This window comes from Trichomonas vaginalis, chromosome III (genome assembly GCF_026262505.1).
Source record: "Trichomonas vaginalis G3 chromosome III, whole genome shotgun sequence".
NCBI lineage: Eukaryota > Parabasalia > Trichomonadida > Trichomonadidae > Trichomonas > Trichomonas vaginalis.
The window spans coordinates 1,891,682-1,912,267 of NC_067205.1; the positions used below are offsets into that span (position 1 = coordinate 1,891,682).

A 20,586-nucleotide genomic window follows, 5' to 3' on the forward strand; every position below is an offset into this window, starting at 1 on the left:
TGACATGCGTTTGTGAATTGGGGTCGTTCCTGCAAATTATGATCAGTTTGACAAAAAATGCCATTATGGGGGTGGCCTCCGACCAAAATTTGTCAAACTGAGAGTGTTTTCTGGTCAATCAATTTGTCCTTTCAGTACCAAAGATCAGTAGAAAGTACTTTAAGATAATGAAATGGCAATGGACCCATTTTTAAATAAAATCCATGAATTACAAAAAAAAAAAAATATGAAAACAAATCAATGGATTTTCTCAATGATTGCTTGTTTGTTTCTGGCATTGGCTCTGAGGACTAGGATGGCAGAAACAGATGTTGGCTTTTTTCAATCATTTCCGATCTCATGTGTTATAGATTACATGAAACATGACAATAACATCAATTCAAACTATGAATGCGAAGTTATTAAAGTATACAACGAAACTATTATCCCCAAATACAATAATACAGCCCTTTTCTACGGTGCAGGAATGCTTGGTCTAAAAGTACATGATAAATTTAATCCAGGATGTGTATATCATACAGATTTAGTTCATTTTCATACAAAGATTGTATGCTTTCATCAATTTTACGTCTCTGGGGCATGCTCTTTGAATAATTTAACGCATAGAGTTAAACTCGTTGCTCGAAGCGGCATTGATTTATATTGGAACTTCCCAGGACCAGTTTTAGGAAATTACAATCATGTAGTTGCGTTTGGCCACTATAATTTACAATGCTATGGGCACTTTTTCCTGGATGTTATTCTTCCTTGTATTCTATTACCGCAAGATATTATAAAGAAGTCTTACATTATCTATCGAGACAATGCAACTTACGCGCTTCAGTTTTTAGAGGCGATGGGATTTGGAGATCGAGTTATCACCCTGGGTATTAAAGAATGGGTTTATGCAGACCATGTTTACACAATGATTGAACCAAGAACTTCAGGAAATATAGCTTCATCTCCTTTGTATAATTTGTCCATATATTTGAGGCATAAATTTAATGCAGAAGATATAGTTCCGACTGATATCTGTTATATGCTGAGAAAAACGAGAATAATTCACAATCTTAAAGACGCTATCGAAGAAGCGTCTAAACAACTTAATATCGAGATAAAACTTATCCCTGATTATATTGAAACAGCTCATGAAACTGTAAAAATATGGGCAAAAATTAAAATTGTTGTAGGAACAACGGGAAGTAACCTAATGAAATGCATATTCATGAAAGAAAAAACGTGCGTAATTCATTTAATGGCAAATATATTCAATGATTGTATTGTTTTATCAACAGCTTCTTGTTATGTTTATCAAGTTTGTATCCACGTAAATATGGGATTCTGGGAAGGCGGAGGAAATGTTGATGTGAACTTACTGATAAAGGCCCTTAAAATTGCAATATCACTTGAAGAAAGCGGAAAATGGCCACAGATTGAAGGCGAGGAGTATAAGTTTTTAGCTTGATATCGTCAGAATAAAAAATTGTTATATTGTTGTTTCTTAAAATATTAACAAATTAGATTTTTTCTTCGCTTATTTTCATACACCAAAAAAGACACCACATATGTTATTATTGCTATTATACGCACCATATCACAAAAGTGTTATAATCGCATAGTGGACTCTTGGACATATAGTTCTTCCGAAGTCTCTCATTAGAAAAAAGAAAGATATAGTTAGTTATTTATAATGAAAATGTAGAAGTAATACGTTAAGTTTAAAATATTAAAAACTTAACACAGCACTTCATCTTAGCTTTTTTATAAAAACTGAATTCGATGTCAGCGAAGGGATACTACGTTTATTTTTATGATTAAGACACGTCATATTTCTTAGATCCAACGAGTTCATAAGTGAATAGTATAATGGTTAGAATTCTCAATTATAAATCATTTTTTCATGTTCATTTGCCAAACACAATTTTTTTTTTGAAATCGAAAATTCTGTATGATAATATTTGCCGTTTTTCTCCAAATTCAGTATTCTACATGTAAATAATATGTATAGTCTGTGGCTAGAGTTATAGGCCAAAAATTTCGGTTAGAAGCGAGTGTCCTTACCTTTAAAAAACATAACATAACAATTTTATTAAAACAACATAGTTAAGCATCGACAATAAATGGATGCTTTAATAGATCTTGTACAGTTGGCCGATCTGCTGGGCTGTATTTCAAACAACTCGATACAAAATCAGCCAGTTGAGCGCGCAACTCAAGCTCACGCTGGAATTGCTCTTTACTCTGAGCTCTTGTATAATAAAGCTCGCTGATCATTCTAATATAATCATGATGGATTGAATCTTCGATTTGGACTTTGAGATTGAGGCCATCAAAGTATCTAGTTCTGACTGGCGACTGTTCTATCATCTCTTTAGGAATTGGGCCAAGAGATTTTTCGAAATTCGCCAAAAGTTTGTCGTCATCAAATTGAGGAAAAAGAGGGGCACCAACAAATGCCTCGTATGCTACACAACCAAGTGACCATATATCTAGTGACTGATTGTAAGGCAAACACAAGGAAACTTCTGGAGGTCTGTAGAAACTTGTTGTAATTGGGTAAGTACATTTCCATTCTGTACTGAAACTAGACGAGAAATCTATTAGAACGAAGTTTTGGAATCGTTTTGGTAAATGGTCAAAAAGAATATTTTCTGGTTTAATATCTGCATGAATGCAACCTGTAGGATGCAGTAGTGATAAGGCTTTGACAAGTTGTCTCATTAAGTACTGAACATGGAGAATCTCCATTCCGTGAAGATTTGGATTATCTTGCGATTTTATTTCTTCCATTTTGAAAATATTCATGAAATGATCGTATAAAGAAGGGCCGTATTGTTCCATTACGATGACCGGATGGCCTTTATAAGTAAAGAAATCATAAATCTTTGGAAAAGAAACAGTTTCTTCTGCAGAGTGTCCGTGTATCGCATTATTAATAAATCTGTATTCATCATTAGCCATAGTTGTAGACAAAGGATTTGAGCGAAATATTTTTAGTACAACAACTTTTCTTTCTAAAATAGACTGCGAAATTAATCTTGATTCAGCTTGAAATGCGTATGCGGAATTTCCACGACCAATGACTTTGATTATTTTGTATTTAGTTTCGTTATGCTGAATAACTTGATATTCTGATACAATAAGAAATCCATCTGCGTTATCTTCTGTACCAGGCATTGCGGGACCTTCTACTAGGCTTATAACCCTTGAAGAAATGCATTTGGACCCAAATTTTACACTCATTTTTTCTATTTCCAAAAAGTGACAGAGCTGAAGAATAAAGAACAAAATCCAATGGAAGAAGAATGTCCAGAAGAATTTAAAATGGATGAAAAGTCAATATTGAAAATATGTGCTAAAAGAGGAATGTACATCACACCAGAATGCAATGATGTACTTCATTTGGAGAATGCTGGTTTTCTTTCGATAGATGGACTAGAAAGATTCTTAGAATTGCGTGTTTTATGGCTTAGCGGTAACCAATTTTCAAAAATCGAAGGATTGAACACCTTGAAAAAATTACAAACGTTATATCTTTCCGAAAACTGCATAGAGCATATAGAAGGACTTGATGAGTTAGACCAATTAGAAAATCTTATCCTTTCCTTTAATTACATTCGAAAAATCGAAGGACTTGAAAAATGCAAATCTTTAACATTTTTAGATTTAGAAGCGAACAAAATAGGAGGATCAAACGATTGCCTTGATGGAATACGACATTGCGAGAATTTGCAAATTTTAAGATTAACAAATAACAAATTAACCGAAATAGAATCATTAGATGTATTAGAAACATTAAAAGACTTACGTGTTTTGCATTTGGATGGTAATCCTGTTGTACGACAGTTCAAAACTTATAGAAGAACTCTAATTTCGACTCACAAAAATTTACGACATTTAGATGATACTCCAGTAACAGACGAAGAGAGAAGGACTGTTTCTGCCTGGGCTATTGGCGGAAAAGAAGCTGAAATGAAGGAAAGGCAAAAGATTTCAGCAGAAAAGAACGAAAGAGATCATGACAGCATGAAGGAATTTAGAAGGATGCAGCGTGAGGCGGCAATAGCTGCTGGAAAAGATATAAGAAGAGACCATCCAGAGCTTCTATCGAGTGATGACGAAGAAGCTGAGAAATTAATAGTTGAGAAATATCAAAGAATGGCTAAACTTGAAGAAGGCCCAACTCCTAAAGTTCAGGAACTGGATGAACTCGATTAATTTTAAATTATTTTATTTTGTTTTATAAATAATATTATTCATTACACAGCTGGTGTTTCCTTCATATTTTTCTGAATTTGCTACAAAATTGCAAAATTTTCCTTCATCATTTCCTTATTGAGTTCATAATAATCGTCACGCTAAATTACTTGTTATAATGAAAAATGGTTATTTAGCATTCAATCAGATTTGGTGTTTCTTTTGTCTTGTCCTGCTCAAGCTTTTCATACTAAATTTGGTCTCAAGTCCTAAAATTTCGATTTCTTTTAGAATTACACTTATTAATTTACAACCAAAACCTAACAAAACATATCCATTCTATCAAATACCTAACGACATACTTATAAGACATATTCGAAGAATTCCATTATGGTTAACGAATTATTCATTGATGACAAAGGACGATTATTATACCGATGATGATCCGAGCTTTTGTCATGTATTACGATCACTTGTTTATGTCACAGCCTATACAAACGCATATACTTCATATGATCCTCAAACAAGCGAATTTTATATTGATACCTGGGTAATGGAAGGTAGGCTATTTGGACATCGAAAAGTTATTGAGACGTACGACATAGGTGTGTTCACCATTTGTAATTGGCGCGAATGGGGCCATACAATTGACGATTTTATCAGCGGATTAACATATTTGCCAGAATCTGTCCAAAAACAAGAATTTACTATTGCGATACCACCTTCTGCAGGGAAAGATCTCCAAGATTGGCTTCAAGCATGTGGGTTTAAAGTTCATCTTTTTGATGGCTACGCAAACCAGCATATATTTGTTCGGCAATTATACGTAGTATCTCACATGAGTAAAGCTCACCGAGCATTTGCAGGTGGTTACTCATACATGAGAAGAAAAATGTTTGAACGCTTTAATCTTTCGCAAATAAATAGTACTAGATTCTGCGCAATGAATAGAGATACAAGAAGATACCTTGGTAACTTTAATGAGGTTGTTGATGGATTAAACAAATACGTCAAAATCGATGATGGAAAAACATGGGAAGTTATTCACAATCAGCATAATATATACGAACAAGTTAAGTTATGGCCAACAATTAAAGTCCTTTTCACTGTTGGAGGCTCTCAGCTGTTTAATTGCATGTTTATGCACAACAGTACTGGTTTAATTGTTCTTTTCCCCAACAACGTGTTGACAGAACAGATGAGTATTGCATTTCAGAACCACATGTTTAGTGCTGTTATATACCATAAAGACTGGAAATTCCTTGACTACGATCCTTACAATTGCAGCGTCGACCGCGTTGTATTTCATGCAAAACAGGTCGTTGCAGCTGTGAAATATCAGAAGTGGCAATCAACAGAAGGTCTCAGAAATCTTTTTGAAAATGTCACTCATAAAACATGTCCAGACAACAAATTTAACCCAATGCTTGTAGACTATTTCATTGATCAAACATTAGATTTTGGCCCTCCTCGTAATCTTTTTGCTTGATTTATTTCTGATGATGTTATTTGTGTATATTTATATGGAATATTAATAACAGGAAATTCGATCATTGAAGATCACAATGATCCTCGATAAACCAGCATTAGCTTTTTGAGAAACTCCATTTGTATTGATTATATGAGTATTAATAAAAAATGTTTTTATTAGAGACTTATTCAATATCAAAAGAAAATGAACAAAGTCGGAAAATTTACACTTTTCCGACGTTTTGTCAGGGGCGCGAAGCGACCAAAAAATATCGGAAAAGTGTAATTCTCTGATATATGATTATTTTTGCTTTTAATACCAAACAGCATTTGAATCAAAAATAATCGTATTGCTGAGAATTCCGATTTTTTTTTATTTTATTTATTTATTTATTTTTATTTCATTTTATTTAAACTGTTAAAACATTAGGTTCGTTATCATTATCATTAAACTGATTGTAGTTCTTCTTGCACTTGATAAGGTAAAGAGCGAAAGACAAAATAACAAGTCCGAGAGCAGAGAAAACAAATGAAACCCAGACCAATGAATTTGATGCAACTGGTGAAGATAATTTTCCATCACCACCGAAGCATGCAAACTGTATGTTCTGAGACTTGATAACTGTGTACATGGCCATATATACAGTCGACACTTTGTCATTGAGTGGAATGAGAGTCTGCTTGTCCACCAATGGAATTGTTTCCTGGCCATGCTCAAACAGGTTCTTGATCGGCTGATCGCTGACAATAAGGAATGCCAAATCCTGTATAATAAACTGCATGAATGGTGGGTGTGAGTTCGCTTTGTTCGAGAAGGTGACTTTGTAGTAATTGATCTTTCCTTTCGTCAACTTGTCGCTGACTACTTTATTCAGCTGGACATCGCTGACTCTCGACTCGCAGTATGTTCCAGCCAAGTCGGCGCTGTTGCACTTGCAGAAGCCACTCTGGCACTCACCGTTGCAGTATGAGCACTCTGATTTCTCAGTCTTCTTCAGGTCGAATTTGGCGAAGTCTTTGTGAGGGAAGCCTCCAGTTACTGTCAATGCGTAAGAAGGTTTCTGGTCGTATACTTCGTAGTTGTTTGCAGTCACGAACACCTTGTATTTGCCGACTTCGACCTTCGCCTTATCGATGATAATTCTCTCGTTTGTGTTCAGGAAATCTCCAGCGTTGGAGTTAGGTCTGAAGACTTTTCCTGATGGAGAAACAACTGAAAGGTCCAAATCAGCTACAAGAGCGTTGTATAGAAGCTGTGCGTTTTCACCAAGAGATAGCATGTCTGGAACTGGGTCGATGTACGACAAAGTAACTGTTAAATCACTCTTGTCGTTGTCAACTTGTATCTCGTAGTTGTGTGCCTCTTTCGGATTTATCACAACGTTGTCAACGAATCTGAAGCCGTATTCTTCGTATCTGTCGAATGGGAAGACATTGTTGAGATTTGGCATTCCGAATCCTTCAATGATGTTTGGCGTGATCATGTTGCTGATTGATCTGGCACTGGATATCGCAGTTGCTCTCAAGAGGGCGCTCGACGGCTTTACACTGCTTGAGTTGTCTTCCTTCAGATCTCTGTAGTATCCGTTGGAGAAGAAGTCTCTGATCAGTGTGGCTGTGCCTGCCATGAGTGGTGTTGCCATGGATGTGCCGCTCATTGTGATCAGAGATTTGAGTGACCTCTTTTCCTCAATCTCTGGATCACCTGAGTCTGCACTGACTGTGAAAAATCCAGGCAGTATTACGTCTGGCTTGTTCTGGCCCTTTAATGTTGGTCCCATTGAGCTGAAGAACGCCGACTCCATCTTAAGCATGCTCTTCTCGTTTAACACTTTCTTGAGGCTGACTGTTGTGTCGTTCTCTGACAATCTCATCAGGTCGTCGAATCCGCCGTGAAGTGTGAAGAAGACAGGAATGTCAAAGCTGATGCCGAGATGGTGGCAGAAGTTGTTGGCCTTTGTTCCATTGTAAACAACACCTACAGCGCCGAGTCTGTCGAATCTGAGAGCAGCGTCGCAGATGTCGACGTAACTCCTGTTAGTTCCTGTGAACTTGATTGAGTCGAGAAGAATTACTCGTCCCTTTGCCTCTGTCTCAGGGAGGTTCTCGAAGTCTGACATCTCTGCGAGTTTGATGTTCGACCACTTCCATGAAGGATCGTCTAGTTCGTTCTGGAGGAGAAGGGTGTTGTCTCCTGTCTTGTTGACACTGACTGAGACATATCCATCAGACGAGACGAAAGAGAGGTTCATCAGCTGGTACAGCTTCTTCTGCGCGGCCTCAGGCATTGTGGACGCTGTGACAGAGAGGACGTTCTTTGCGTCTGAAGGAGAGGAAATCGTCATCACTCCCTCCTGGCCGTCGTTGCCAGCAGCGAAGACATACAGGAAGTCTCTGACTGTGGATGCAGCGAGGTCGTACAGGTAAGAAAAGAGCGGAATTGGAGTGGAGGATCCCCAAGAGTTGGAGGAAATGTGGCTGTCAACCTTCTCAGAAAGGTTCTTGGCCATGGTAATTGGGTTGAATGCGATGGAAAGACCTTGTTCACCAACTTTCGAGACATCTACAACAAAGAGTTTGGCATCTGGCGCCATGCCACGGTATTTGTTGATGGGGCATGTTTCACAGTCTGCCTTTCCGAGTATATTACCAGCACAGTGTGTGCCGTGGCCAGATTTGTCGTCTTTGTAGTCAGATGCGTTGTAGATCGAAACAATTTTGCGATGGTTGAGATCGAAGTTAAGGTTGTTTGCGTCGGATCTCGGTGCACGCATCCTATCATCGTAGAAGAAAGGATGGAATTCATCAATTCCAGTATCAACCAAGTTTACGATTTGATTCTTGCCTGTAAGACCGAGATCATTGAATTTCCTCTTAATTTCGTAGCTATCACCTTCAAGAGTGCCAGCTGCATCTCCAGTCTGAATGAGGCCGGTGTTGAATCTATTGAAATATTTTAGTGGAGCAGATTTGAAAATAGGTCCGACACGGGGATCACGAAGTAAATGTCCTATGTTTTGTACATTTTCAACTTGAAAGATGTTAGTACTTAATGAATTATATCTAATTGAAGAATCTGATGGAATCCAATCATCAGAGGCAAGCACTATGAATGAGGTAGGAAAATCACGCGGCTTTTGTGAAAAATCGTAATCTAAGGAGTAAAGGTTAAATGAAGATGGTTCCTCAAGTAACGCTTTTGCTTGTTTTGATGTTAGCTCTATCTTGCATGTTCCTTTTCTATCGCATCCATTTCCTTTAAAATCGATGTTATACTTTTTTTGATAAAATTCAGTGTTAATTGTTTTAGTAAGTGCTGTAAATTGAAGCATAAATAGCCCCCCATTTACTGCTCCTTCATTTTTAATTGGATTGAGTTTAGAATAATCAAAAAGGCTGTCTTTTATCATTTTCGAAAAATGAACTTCACAAATGTCGATCAGAAAAAATCGGATATTCATATAGAATTCTTGAGGTGAAAAATATGGTGGAATGTTAAACTTATTATGTGATCATTAATAACAGTTATTTGACGGAGCTCTCAAATTTTATCATGATGTTATATCACATCAGAAAAATAACTAGAAGAAAACCGTAGTACAAATTAGACTTGATGTCCATACTGTTATGTGTATGTTTGAACATATACAATATAGGCGACATTGATGATTTCGAAATTATTTTTAATCATAAAAACTTCGCAAGACCTTTTGTCCTGTTCCTTCTTCTCTTAAACTTCGCAAGTCTTTTTGGATAACTCATAATTTTGAAGTGATTCTCAAGCTTATGATTATTAAGGTACAGACACTCCCTTCTAACCAAAATTTTGGCATTAAACTCCATCTGCAGGCTATACATATTATGCATATGTAGAATACGTAGTTTGGGGAAAATCGGCAAATTCAATCTAGAGTTATATAATCATCCAGAATTATCGAGAAAAATCTCTTAAATGTCACGATAGTACAATCCAGTACAAGTAGAATATCAGTACCATATCATAAAACGAATTATATATTATTATAATGCCGTAAATTTGATTCAATTGACAATATTGGTATAAAATTGAAGCTTACTTTATCATGCACGTAGTACTAACATGTTCAAGGATCTCATATGTCTACTACAATTTTAGCATTGCATGTTGAAACATGTAATATGAAAATAAATAGACTAAAAATATGTTTTATACTCTTTTCTTCGGCGTATTTTGCTGATTTAGCTCATATTTGTGAACATTATAATACATTTGTTATAAAATTACATATTAATTGGTATGATATTTGTGATCAAAAATATGACTATAAAATAAACATATAACTCATCATATTATATGTTATTAAATAAAGTTGCGATACTCTTTCTGTTCTGGGTCATAGTTGAAAATTCCAAAAAAAATTCAAAAAAAGAAAAATGAAAATCAAATATTTAATTTTTCAGATGAAAAAATAGATTTTGAATATTTTTTGGAAAACCAACTTGTTGTATTATTATCCAAACTTTGAAGTTCAATCCTTTTGAAGTGCAAAATTGCAATTTTTTTTGATTCTAATATTAAATTTTTTCATTCTTCAACTTCAAGCTGATCAAATCTCAGAAATTATGATAAACATGATATATATCATACAAATTGCAGGTAAATTAATAATGATTTTATTTCATCAACAACAAGTCAATAGAATAAATGTATCTAGGTGTATTCGTAAATTTCTAGTAATTGTTATTGATTATGATATCAAACAATAACAGTGTGATAAGATTTCAAATTTCAATTTGGAATAAACCTCATGAAATCCAAGTAATTGTTGGGCAAACAAATATAATTTGGTAAGAAAAGTCAAAACACTTCCACAAAACTGCACCAATGCATTTTAACATCGCAAATTAATCTCTACACAAAAATTGTATTGACAAATTTAATGTATATTTCAACTGTGCATTTGCCATTTGAATGCTATTTATATATATGATTATCTAACAAAAATTTTGGCTGGATACTATCGAATCGAAATTTCATATTTTAATCTATACTTTTGTAAACTTAATTCTTGGTTTCAATCATTTTAGAAGCCACCCTATTACTGTGAATAGTTTTTAACGACATTGACTGAAATTGTAAAATATAATCAATCCAAAGAGAGATCATTCGAGTTAACATCCTATTATATAGTATAGGTTGCCATGTTTTGTTGCATTGCCCCATTGATGGCTTGCTTAATAAAATACATAGGGAGATATGATCCTTGAAAATACCCTACCTTTTATTATTTTTGTTTTTAATGCCGAACAGCATTTGAACCAAAAATAATCGTATGGTGAGAATTTTTTATATGAAAAAATGACATGTAAATTTGTATTTTTACAATTCTACAAATGGCAAAAATTTTCAGTCGCAAATTCCAAAAATTATCTTTCATTCAAGAGTAGGCTCGTTCAAGATTGTGGAGATAATTATACTCCTAATAATGTTATTCCCTGTTACAGATCCTATAAATATCATCAATATTCAATGCAAAACTCATCCTATTATTTATCAAAATCATCCTAAGGGATGGAAATGGTTTTACCAGCTGAATTACGAAGATTGTAATAGGTATTTCGATATTGTCAGCAAAAATGATACTGAAATTGCAAAAATGTGGCATAATGGCGAATTTTTCTTTAGAATGGATATACCTGGAAACAGAATTTTTTATTCTATAGTATATGTAGCTGTTTTTAACTACGCATATCTATCTCGTGAGCCAGCTACTCTTGACTATGGACTCAAATTGTACGTTGATAAGCAACACGGCGAATATAAGCAGAAGAAAACTGTTGGCGAGTACAATATAGGCGTTTACGTTATTGATTTATTTGAAATGTTTGGACATTTAATTCATGATTTTTTATGCGGTTTAATGTACATACCAAAAGAAGTAATTGATCAAGGTGTAGTTATGCTTGCCCCTACTGTAGGAAAATGTCTTGGCCAAATGTGGCTTGATGCTATTGGTTACGGTAATAAAATTAAATTATTGACTCTTAAGCAAGACGAGCAAGTTTTAGTACACAAGTTATACTATGTATCTACACTTATTTTTGGTCATGGTTGCACTATTGGCGGTTTTAGGCGTCTTCGAAATTTAATTTTTGATAAGTATAAATTAGATCAAATTAAACCTACAAAATTCCAAATAATTAATAGAATTGGAAAAGAGAGATTGATACATAATGTTGATGAACTTTTGGGAAATTTGACGTTATATTGTAAAATAGATGAAGGTGAGAAGTGGATCTATACATATCCGAACTCAACAGACATTAAAGATGTTGCTAAATTATGGTCAGGCACAAAACTTCTTATTGCACCTGCCGGATCTGGAATTTACAACTCCGTTTTCATGGCTCCGCGAACAGGAATGGTAATAATGATGACACACAGAATTGACATGCCTAATTTCCATCTCGCCTTGGCAGGTGAGTTCTACATGATTGGAGTCGGACATAAAAAGATGGGATTCAGATTTACAGAATATATTCCATGTTACGCGAAACTCATGGCAGAAATGGCTCAAAGAGTTCTAGATTGCATGAAAGTTGGTAAGTACACTAACTTAGAAGGTCTTTCGGATCCCTACAGTGGTTACGCTTCACCTTATGGAGAAATTGAAGATTATATATAGTCAGGAGAAAAAGGTGTAAACGGGGCAAAAAGGTGTAAACCTTGATATTTAGGAGCCAATATTAATATCAATAGTATAGTCATATTGAGTATATTTGGGCTGTGTATTCTAAACAAAAACTTAAAAATATGGATATTTAGATAATTTATTTTTTTTAAAAAAAAACTTAATAAGACTCAAAAAATCATTATTAGTAAATTAAAATAGTATATAAACAATATCTTTATTCGTTTTCACCAATGAAACATACATTTCTTTGAATAAATTGCAAGAATTCTATTCTTGTTGGCTTTCATTAAGGCCATGTGTAAAAATATTGTTCTATTAATTTGATCCTTTGGGCTGTAACCGGTACAAATTGACTTCAGCGGGCATAAACCAAATAAATTTCGTTATTTGGCGTATTTCATTGATAAATATTAAGGAAGATGATCCAAGTCCTCAGCAGTACCCTTACATTGAGTGATTCGGTGCTAATCTATCAAGGAAATCTTGAGTTGGAGTTGGATAATCCAAAATGAAAAAATTCTAAACGTTCATTTTTATATAAGTTTTATTCCTTTCATCTTTAGATTAAGTTTGTTATATTTCAATGTTTCTATGTGTAAAATAATCCTATTTTCAAACGTTTGTGGAATTATAAAATTTGCAATTTCAAATTGCAATTCTAACATTCATATTGTAAGCAATATCTATACTCACCATGTATACTTATATTGTTCATTATTGAAGTTTGTTGTTTAAATTTTAAATTGAATTTGGTATTATTGTGGTAAAAAATCAATTCAATTAATAATACGCAATGAGTAATTTTATTTTCTAATATGAAATCGATTTTTATGATTAAACTAAAAAAATACGCTTTCTCAATATGGTTTACACCTTTGTTGATATGCTATTTCAGTGTTCAAACTGCTCGATAGTTAACTCATATAAAAATGATCGAGCATTTATTAAATGCTATTATAGAACAATGCAATGGACTACCATTGAAATCAATATGCGTAATTTTTATAAAATATTCAAGATTATTTGAGATTTTAAATATCCATTTTCTTCAAAGAATTATAATTGTTATAATATGGGGAAACTATTTATGTTATTATTTATATATGTTATCATATAATAGCTAATATCTCATTATTAAATCTATTTTGAATTTTTGAACTAATCATACCTCCCAGATCGCACACATATGGGGACAATATCTTTCCTACTTTTAGCCCTAAAGATTTAAGGTTTACACCTTTTTGCCCGGTTTACACCTTTTTCTCCTGACTATATATAAAGTAGATAATAGATAATCATGATTGCTATTAATTTTGTGTATTTGCATTTCGTAACCATTGAAATGATCAGAAAGTCATTTTTGCGAAGCTCAATTATACATGAAATATAAACGATCAATGAATTGAAGGTAATAATTGATCAAACTATTTAAATAGATGAAAAGATTTTACATCTGGAAGCCATATGCAGGAGTTTCACTTCTATTAATTTTATCAAATGCTCTTCAGTTCTATATTTTAGGAAATAATAATAGTTCAAGTTTTTTCAAATATGATGATGGCTGCTCCAGAAAATACAGATAAATTAAAATATATTTTTAAACATTCATGGTAAAAATAAAACATATAAAAAACAAATATATAAGTATATGCAAATAACTTCATTGCTCTATATCATAAGAGAGTGTTTTCTAAGGGAAACTGGCTTTTTGGTTGGATGATGAGATAGATTACTTCTTTGGTTTGGTTGTGAAGTAGAATGAGCAAGTGGAATTGGGTTTTTCCCACGCAGAGATCTTGATGAAAGTCCAAGAAGCTTCGGAAGGCTTGGACCACGAAGGTCATTTTGATTAATTGATCCAGAAGTTTCAAAAGAGTGTAAATCTGTATCGTAAAAGTGTACCTGACTCCTTAGAATATAATTCAATGGTTGTTCGACCAATGTTGAAAGCTTTCCTTCTTCAATTATTGCAATTCCGGATTTGTTTCCATTTTTGCCGCAATAATTTGATGCGCTGAATACTGTTAGTACTTCATCAATTGTTCGTTCGATGCCTTCAAATGTAACTTGATGACCTCTAATAATTAATTCGATATTGTTTTTCTGTAAAAAAGATTGTGCAGCCTTTTGTCCAAATAAATAACCAACTCCACGTGCCGATGGCATAAATAGAGGAATCCCTGGCGCAGGGTCAGACCAAACCAGTTCATTTAATAAATCATTTGTAAAATTAATAATTGGTCGAGGTAATCGCTCAATTTGCTCGATTGATTCTGTTTCTTGTCCAATGCCTCCGTGTATGCAAAGATATTTGTTGTCAATAATCGCAGCTACGGGAATATATCCAAAGCAATTCGAAAGTTTTTCAATAAGAGTTTTATTTTCTCCATATGTATTGTATATTTCGTTTGAGAAACCGTTTGTTTCAAACATTTCTGGGAATTCATGGTTTCCTCTGATAATAAACACGTTCTCTGGAAATAAAATTTTCAATGTGAAAACTAATGTTAACGTTTCAAGAGAGAACTCTCCACGATCAACTATGTCACCCAAAAATAAATAGCGTGTTTTAGGTGGCAAACCATGCTTCGAAATAATTCTGAGCAAATCAAGTAAATGTCCGTGTAAATCTCCTACTATAAGAATTGGTGATTGAATTTTCATAACATTGTGCTCTGATTTCAAGATATCTGTGGTAATTTCGATGATTCTTAATAAAATGTCTAAGTGAATTCTCGGTATTTTAAGTCTAACTCGGAGCTGTGAAAAGGAAGTTATATCATTAACTGAATAACTAGTGGATATTGAAAGTAGATTTGTTAATCGTGTAGAAAAATCTTCATCAATCATTTTTTTTTTAATTAATTTTGGGTAATCCCAAGAAAAAAGGGCATACACCTGAAAAATGGCAAATACTAGTTTCGGTCAAAATGTCCGGTATGTCTTTCCTCCCTATAATATACAGAAGTGACGTTTTTATCGAAGACCATTTTTATTTAAGAATATGAAAAACAGTGAGAGTTGAAAGATCTTAAAATATCTCAATTCAAATTTGGATAAAACCTTACTGAACATTACGAAATAGCCTAAAAATGAGTTCTAACCTTGATAAAGGGCTCCTTTCTCCACTTTCTCCTACATTGATAATTGGAAAAGCTTATTAGAATGTATTTCCAGACTCTTATGTCACTAGAAGTCAGAGTAGGGATATTTCTATCTTTAATGACCGAGTCTTGATGAGACTGTCCATGATAAGGACAATCTCCTTCATACTCGGTCATGAGGATGAAATTTGCAGATTCTGACCTATGCTGAGACCAGATATTCATTTTTTCTCGTTCTTAGGGCCGGATTCTTTTCTTGGAGCCATAAGGACTATAAGCGAGGCCCTGGCCTCAGCAGAGACCAGTGCTTCGTATTTAATGCATCTCATGGCCGAGTTCCGCTGAGAAGTGTCTGCGATCTGTACAAACTCAGGGAACTCGTCTTTGAGGGATGTTAGCGAAACCCTGGTCTCCGTGGGGGCTAGAACCTGTAATTTGATGTATTTCAGGGCCGAGTTCCTACGAAACAGTCTATCATTTGGACGACCATTGAAAAACTCAGCCCTGAGGATTGATCTTGCATGATCTGGCCTCAGGAAAGGACAGAGCTCTGTAAGGACACTCTCACGGGACTGAATTCCTATCCGGCCGCCCCGAATCACGGCGTTCTCTGAGGAAACCGGTCCCGAGGATTACTTGCGAAACTCTGGCGTTTCCTGAGGCCAGAGCTTATGATTTTCATTCAGAGCCAAGTTCTTTTCGGATCGAGCCTAATGAGGACGACTGCCGAGGAACTTGGCTCTGAGGGGATGAATTGTGAGCTCTAGCCTCGATGAAGGCCAGAGTTTTGAAGGGAAGAGCCTATGATCAGTAAGCTCATCCCATCAAAACATTCCTTTAAAAATTGAATTAAAAAAATCTTTGACACTTTTGGTATACAATATCATATCTCCTTTCCTCTTTATTTTTGCAACGATGTCGACGCTATATCTTTGGAATATTCCAAAGTATATTTGGCCTATCCAATTTAAACATAATATTTCTACTTGGAGGTTCAGTATTAATCAAGACATTTATCTTCGAGCGGACTTAAATATTAAATACTTCAATGGAACTCTTAATTGTCATCATTGCAACTTCACAGTCAGGAATGGCAAATCAGACAGCTCGCCTAGAGACTTGATCATCACAGGAAGCACAAAAAATATTGAAAACATCAATTTATTCATGCGAACACTACGACATACTGGATGCAAGTGTACGGTTGCAATCCTTGTTGATATGAAGCATTTCGCAAATTAACTAAAGAAATGATCTTAGACATTGAACTTTGTGGTGGCCAAATCATCAACATGGGTAAACCCGAGTTCACCATGTCGCATAATTACTACTCTCTTATATATTTGTGGGATTATTACATCGCGAAAAGAAATTTCCATAGATTTGATCGAATTATGAAATGCGACATGTTTGATACTATATTTCAAGGCTATCCATTTAACGATGCCATCAAACCTGATAAATTCTACATGATAGAGGAAGGGAAACCTGTATCGTATACTTTTTACAATAATATTATAAACGATCTTGGAATAACTCCTAAAAATGAAGCCGTAATAGCATGTGCCGGAATTTCTTTTGGCTACGCTGAACCGTTTACGCGAGCACTTGATTTATTCTTTTCGTATTTCTTGTGGGACAAGGATTGGCACGACCAACATCTTTTCAATGTCATATTTACTTATGATTTGTACAAATATAACAATATAAATTTTGTTTCAATTCGGCCAAACGAAACAGTTAGACATTTGTATACTGTGCGTGAGGATAATGAAATTGGTTATATAACAGGCATATATAACAATAATACTTTTGCACAAATTATACACCATACCATGTAGCTCGGAAACTATTGGACAGTATGAATAAATACTGTCCAAGCTATAACCCTGAACTTCAGAACTATGTAACAAAATACCGTGGAACATAAAGAAAAAAAAAATAAAACTACAGTCCCCCGAAATACGTGTTGAAGGCACGACAAGCCTGTCGAAAAACGATAGAATTACTATATATAAAAGCATGTCGCAATTGCCAAAAGGTGGTATATTTTTGAAGAAATATTGCCCACGTGGGAAATAGTGTAAAGTATTGAATTCAGAGGAAAATTACAAAAATACTCATTTTGAAGGAATTTTGGTCATAAAACATGTAATTTATTATAGGTATAAATTACTTGGCTTGATGCATATGTTCTATATCTTTACTTAAATCACATAAATCATCTACATTTGATAATTTCATAAATTGATTTCTCTTCAAATCTGCTTTCAGATTGAACTTTCAGGAATGTTACATTAATATGAATATAATTATCAGAAAATATATAATCATATTATGCCCACTGAAGTATTGCCCGTGGGCAATAAAATTTGGGCAATTGTACGTTATTTGATTTTTTGGCTTTTTTGAAATGTTTACACTACTGCCCAACCTTAAACTATTTTGGGCAATTGGATGTTATTAAGAATTGCCCACCTGCAATAATCAGTGAAACTTCAGAATTGTGTTAATCTCCTGTATGAGATCAATAGCCATCGATATTATTATTCATGAACTCTGTAATTTGATTTAGATGTTCGCTTAGATAGCTTATTTTGGTAGATATGTCAGACACAATGCCAATAAACATATTTGTAAGGGTTATTTTAAAGGCAAACGAGGATATTCTCAAAATAATATATAATTTCAAGGCTTATCATAATTTTGACTAATTTCGTATACCGTAAGATCAATTTTGTTGATTTTGAGAACATTTAGCTACAATAATCATCCTCAATATTATAAATTCTTTCATGAGAATTTAATTAATTCTATGTCCATCCTTTTTAAAGTGCAAATAAAGTTTATTGTAAATGAGTAAATTTAATTTCCAATAAAAAGATTTGCAATTTTTTTTTTAGGAACAAAAAGAATATATGAGCTCCATAACATGCCTATTTTAGTTTTTGATTGACCGCGAAATTTGAATCATCCAAACCCACAAGCTTATTTAAATTGCAAATTTCGAAGTAAGTCTTGTAAATTCAAAGTAAGTTGAAAACAATAACAAGTGAATGTTGTTCATAATGCAACTTTCTTAAAAATCATTTGTGATATCAGCAAACGCCACTTCTTCCGGCACCAGAAAGACTAGAAGGGGCCATAAACATGAGGGAGGACCCCTTCCCGGTCTTTCTGGGACAGTTTGTATCGCACTGCGAGTGTCTGTTGCTTCTTTTGAACAGTGCTCATGGAAATTAAAACATGGGTCACAAATCTTTTTATTCTTTTAGTAGCTTTTCAAAAATAAGATGATGTTATTCATATTTGGAGCCTCCTGATTCTAAATATCCTATTTATTTGAAAATCAATCATTGGGAAGTCTCGCGAATGTTCCTTTTATGGTTCGGGCGGTGCGCTATATACCATATATTTTAAGCGCCAACCATTCCCTGTATAGAAAAAAGACGATTAAAAATCAGTAATCCTCCTAGCGCACCCTTAATATAGTAAAATAATAATGATTAATAACAAGTAAAGAGGTGAATGGAAACGTACTACACTAGCCTAAATGTAGTAACTATTGCGTAAATTATAGTTATTTATACTCAAATCAAAATTTATAAAAGAGAAATCAGAAATGTTCAAAGATTATCTACGGTACTGTGTATCGGTTGTAGAATCCATTGCGATTCATTACTAAATTTTCCAATATTCAAGATTAAGAGGAATTCTGTCGTTCTATTTTAGAGATGGAAAATTTCGATTTTTAATAATCGATTTTAATGTGAAGCTTTGGAAGGTATAATCTTGATATTATCTCCATGCTTTGATACTGTTGAAATATGATTAAAATTAACGAAGTTGGTTATAAATTGAATAATGCTGGAGAATAACTCAAAATGCAGCTAATTACATTATACAGGATAGTTGCCAATTGGAGTAATAAATTAGGCTGCACTAATTATTTCTTTCTTTTCTGGCATAAAGAGCAGAAAGAATGCGATCAGTAACCCTAAGAAAAAAGTAAAAAGGTGTAAGAATGAACCTTTGACAGGACTGTAAAATAAAAACACACATCGAAAATTCCTAAGCCACAAAATAAGAACATGTTTATTACGAACAAATTATTTGGTACCTTGAGTCATCTTGTTTTATTACTTAATCGTTCCAAGCCATATCCAACATATTTAATTGCTTTATCTACTGCGCCTTGGAAAGGGTCCCACCCAAAATGCCTTGTATTTGGATCATTTCGATAGCAAATCATGCTTATTCTATTGGAGTATGCTATTGATTGCATAGCAATATCATTGTGTTCAACTTGGCAGGAAATCACCATTGTATTTGGTTGCATGTAGTACATTCGAATGAGATTAGATCCTGTGATCGTATACCAAAACTTCACTTCATTGAAAGTTTTTGCTTGCTCATGTACACTCATTTTATCTGAGATTACTTCCCAATTAATATCTTTATAGCTGTTTTTTATTGCATTAAAAACTTCATCTTGATTTCCAAATCTTCTTTGTCCATTTCTGTTGGATAAGACATATCTGTTTGGAGGTAAAGAAGATAAATTGAAATGACGCCTCAGTTTTAGAGTTAATTGTTGTATTGAATAACTTAAATGTTTCAGATGCGGTAAAGGATTATACAATATATAGAGATGATGAACAAAACATGTATCATTAAAGTATCTTATCCTATCTTTTTCGAAACCTACGACTTGAAGCAGAATCGCATCCTCTTCTTTTCTGAGTGCAAACATATTTAGGATTATTGATTTTTTTAAAATATCTTCTGGAAAAGTAGCTAAAGGGCCTAGTGCATCAAGAAAAAAATGCCCATAGCAGCCCATACCTATATGGCCAACAGCAATAGCGTATTCATAAGTATTTTTAATCGTGGCATCATCTTTCCCGTAAATCCATTCTAGATTACTTGGCGGCTGCTCGGACATATAAAAATGTTTTTGGTCAACTGGGCAAGACCCTTCGTTGACGAATACATCCTTGAGATATCCTACTGATATGTTATACCATTCATTTAAAAGAATAATATCTGATGCGTTATGCTCTCCCATTGAATATTTGTCGAATATTTCAACAGTGTTTTGCTTGCTGGGTAGATGAATTCGATAATGTAAAGACTCTGCAAACATGTGATTTGGAATATAA

At 34.1% G+C, this 20,586-nt stretch overlaps 7 protein-coding genes across 7 annotated transcripts; 4 read left to right on the forward strand and 3 right to left on the reverse strand.

Annotated features, from left to right (window-relative positions):
• Window positions 1-223: 223 nt before the first annotated feature.
• Window positions 224-1,467, forward strand: TVAGG3_0623370 (glycosyltransferase family; the record flags this gene model as incomplete). The annotated part of the gene is made up of 1 exon (XM_001303820.1): window positions 227-1,444. One exon carries the CDS (start codon window positions 227-229, stop codon window positions 1,442-1,444), a length of 1,218 nt encoding a protein of 405 aa, XP_001303821.1.
• A 615-nt stretch (window positions 1,468-2,082) lies between these two features.
• Window positions 2,083-3,222, reverse strand: TVAGG3_0623380 (protein serine/threonine/tyrosine kinase protein; the record flags this gene model as incomplete). Its single annotated transcript, XM_001303821.1, has 1 exon — window positions 2,083-3,222. One exon carries the CDS (start codon window positions 3,220-3,222, stop codon window positions 2,083-2,085), a length of 1,140 nt encoding a protein of 379 aa, XP_001303822.1.
• Window positions 3,223-3,273: 51 nt separating this feature from the next.
• Window positions 3,274-4,197, forward strand: TVAGG3_0623390 (uncharacterized protein; the record flags this gene model as incomplete). Its single annotated transcript, XM_001303822.1, has 1 exon — window positions 3,274-4,197. The coding sequence occupies one exon, from the start codon at window positions 3,274-3,276 to the stop codon at window positions 4,195-4,197; it is 924 nt and encodes a 307-aa protein (XP_001303823.1).
• Window positions 4,198-4,356: 159 nt separating this feature from the next.
• On the forward strand, window positions 4,357-5,792 carry TVAGG3_0623400 (protein of unknown function, DUF563 family; the record flags this gene model as incomplete). The annotated part of the gene is made up of 1 exon (XM_001303823.1): window positions 4,589-5,665. The coding sequence occupies one exon, from the start codon at window positions 4,589-4,591 to the stop codon at window positions 5,663-5,665; it is 1,077 nt and encodes a 358-aa protein (XP_001303824.1).
• Window positions 5,793-6,050: 258 nt separating this feature from the next.
• Window positions 6,051-9,076, reverse strand: TVAGG3_0623410 (proprotein convertase-related family; the record flags this gene model as incomplete). Its single annotated transcript, XM_001303824.1, has 1 exon — window positions 6,057-9,056. The coding sequence occupies one exon, from the start codon at window positions 9,054-9,056 to the stop codon at window positions 6,057-6,059; it is 3,000 nt and encodes a 999-aa protein (XP_001303825.1).
• A 1,963-nt stretch (window positions 9,077-11,039) lies between these two features.
• Window positions 11,040-12,889, forward strand: TVAGG3_0623420 (glycosyltransferase family; the record flags this gene model as incomplete). Its single annotated transcript, XM_001303825.1, has 1 exon — window positions 11,112-12,311. One exon carries the CDS (start codon window positions 11,112-11,114, stop codon window positions 12,309-12,311), a length of 1,200 nt encoding a protein of 399 aa, XP_001303826.1.
• Window positions 12,890-13,812: 923 nt separating this feature from the next.
• TVAGG3_0623430 (phosphoprotein phosphatase protein) lies at window positions 13,813-17,923 on the reverse strand (the record flags this gene model as incomplete). Its single annotated transcript, XM_001303826.1, has 1 exon — window positions 13,989-15,170. One exon carries the CDS (start codon window positions 15,168-15,170, stop codon window positions 13,989-13,991), a length of 1,182 nt encoding a protein of 393 aa, XP_001303827.1.
• Window positions 17,924-20,586: the final 2,663 nt, after the last annotated feature.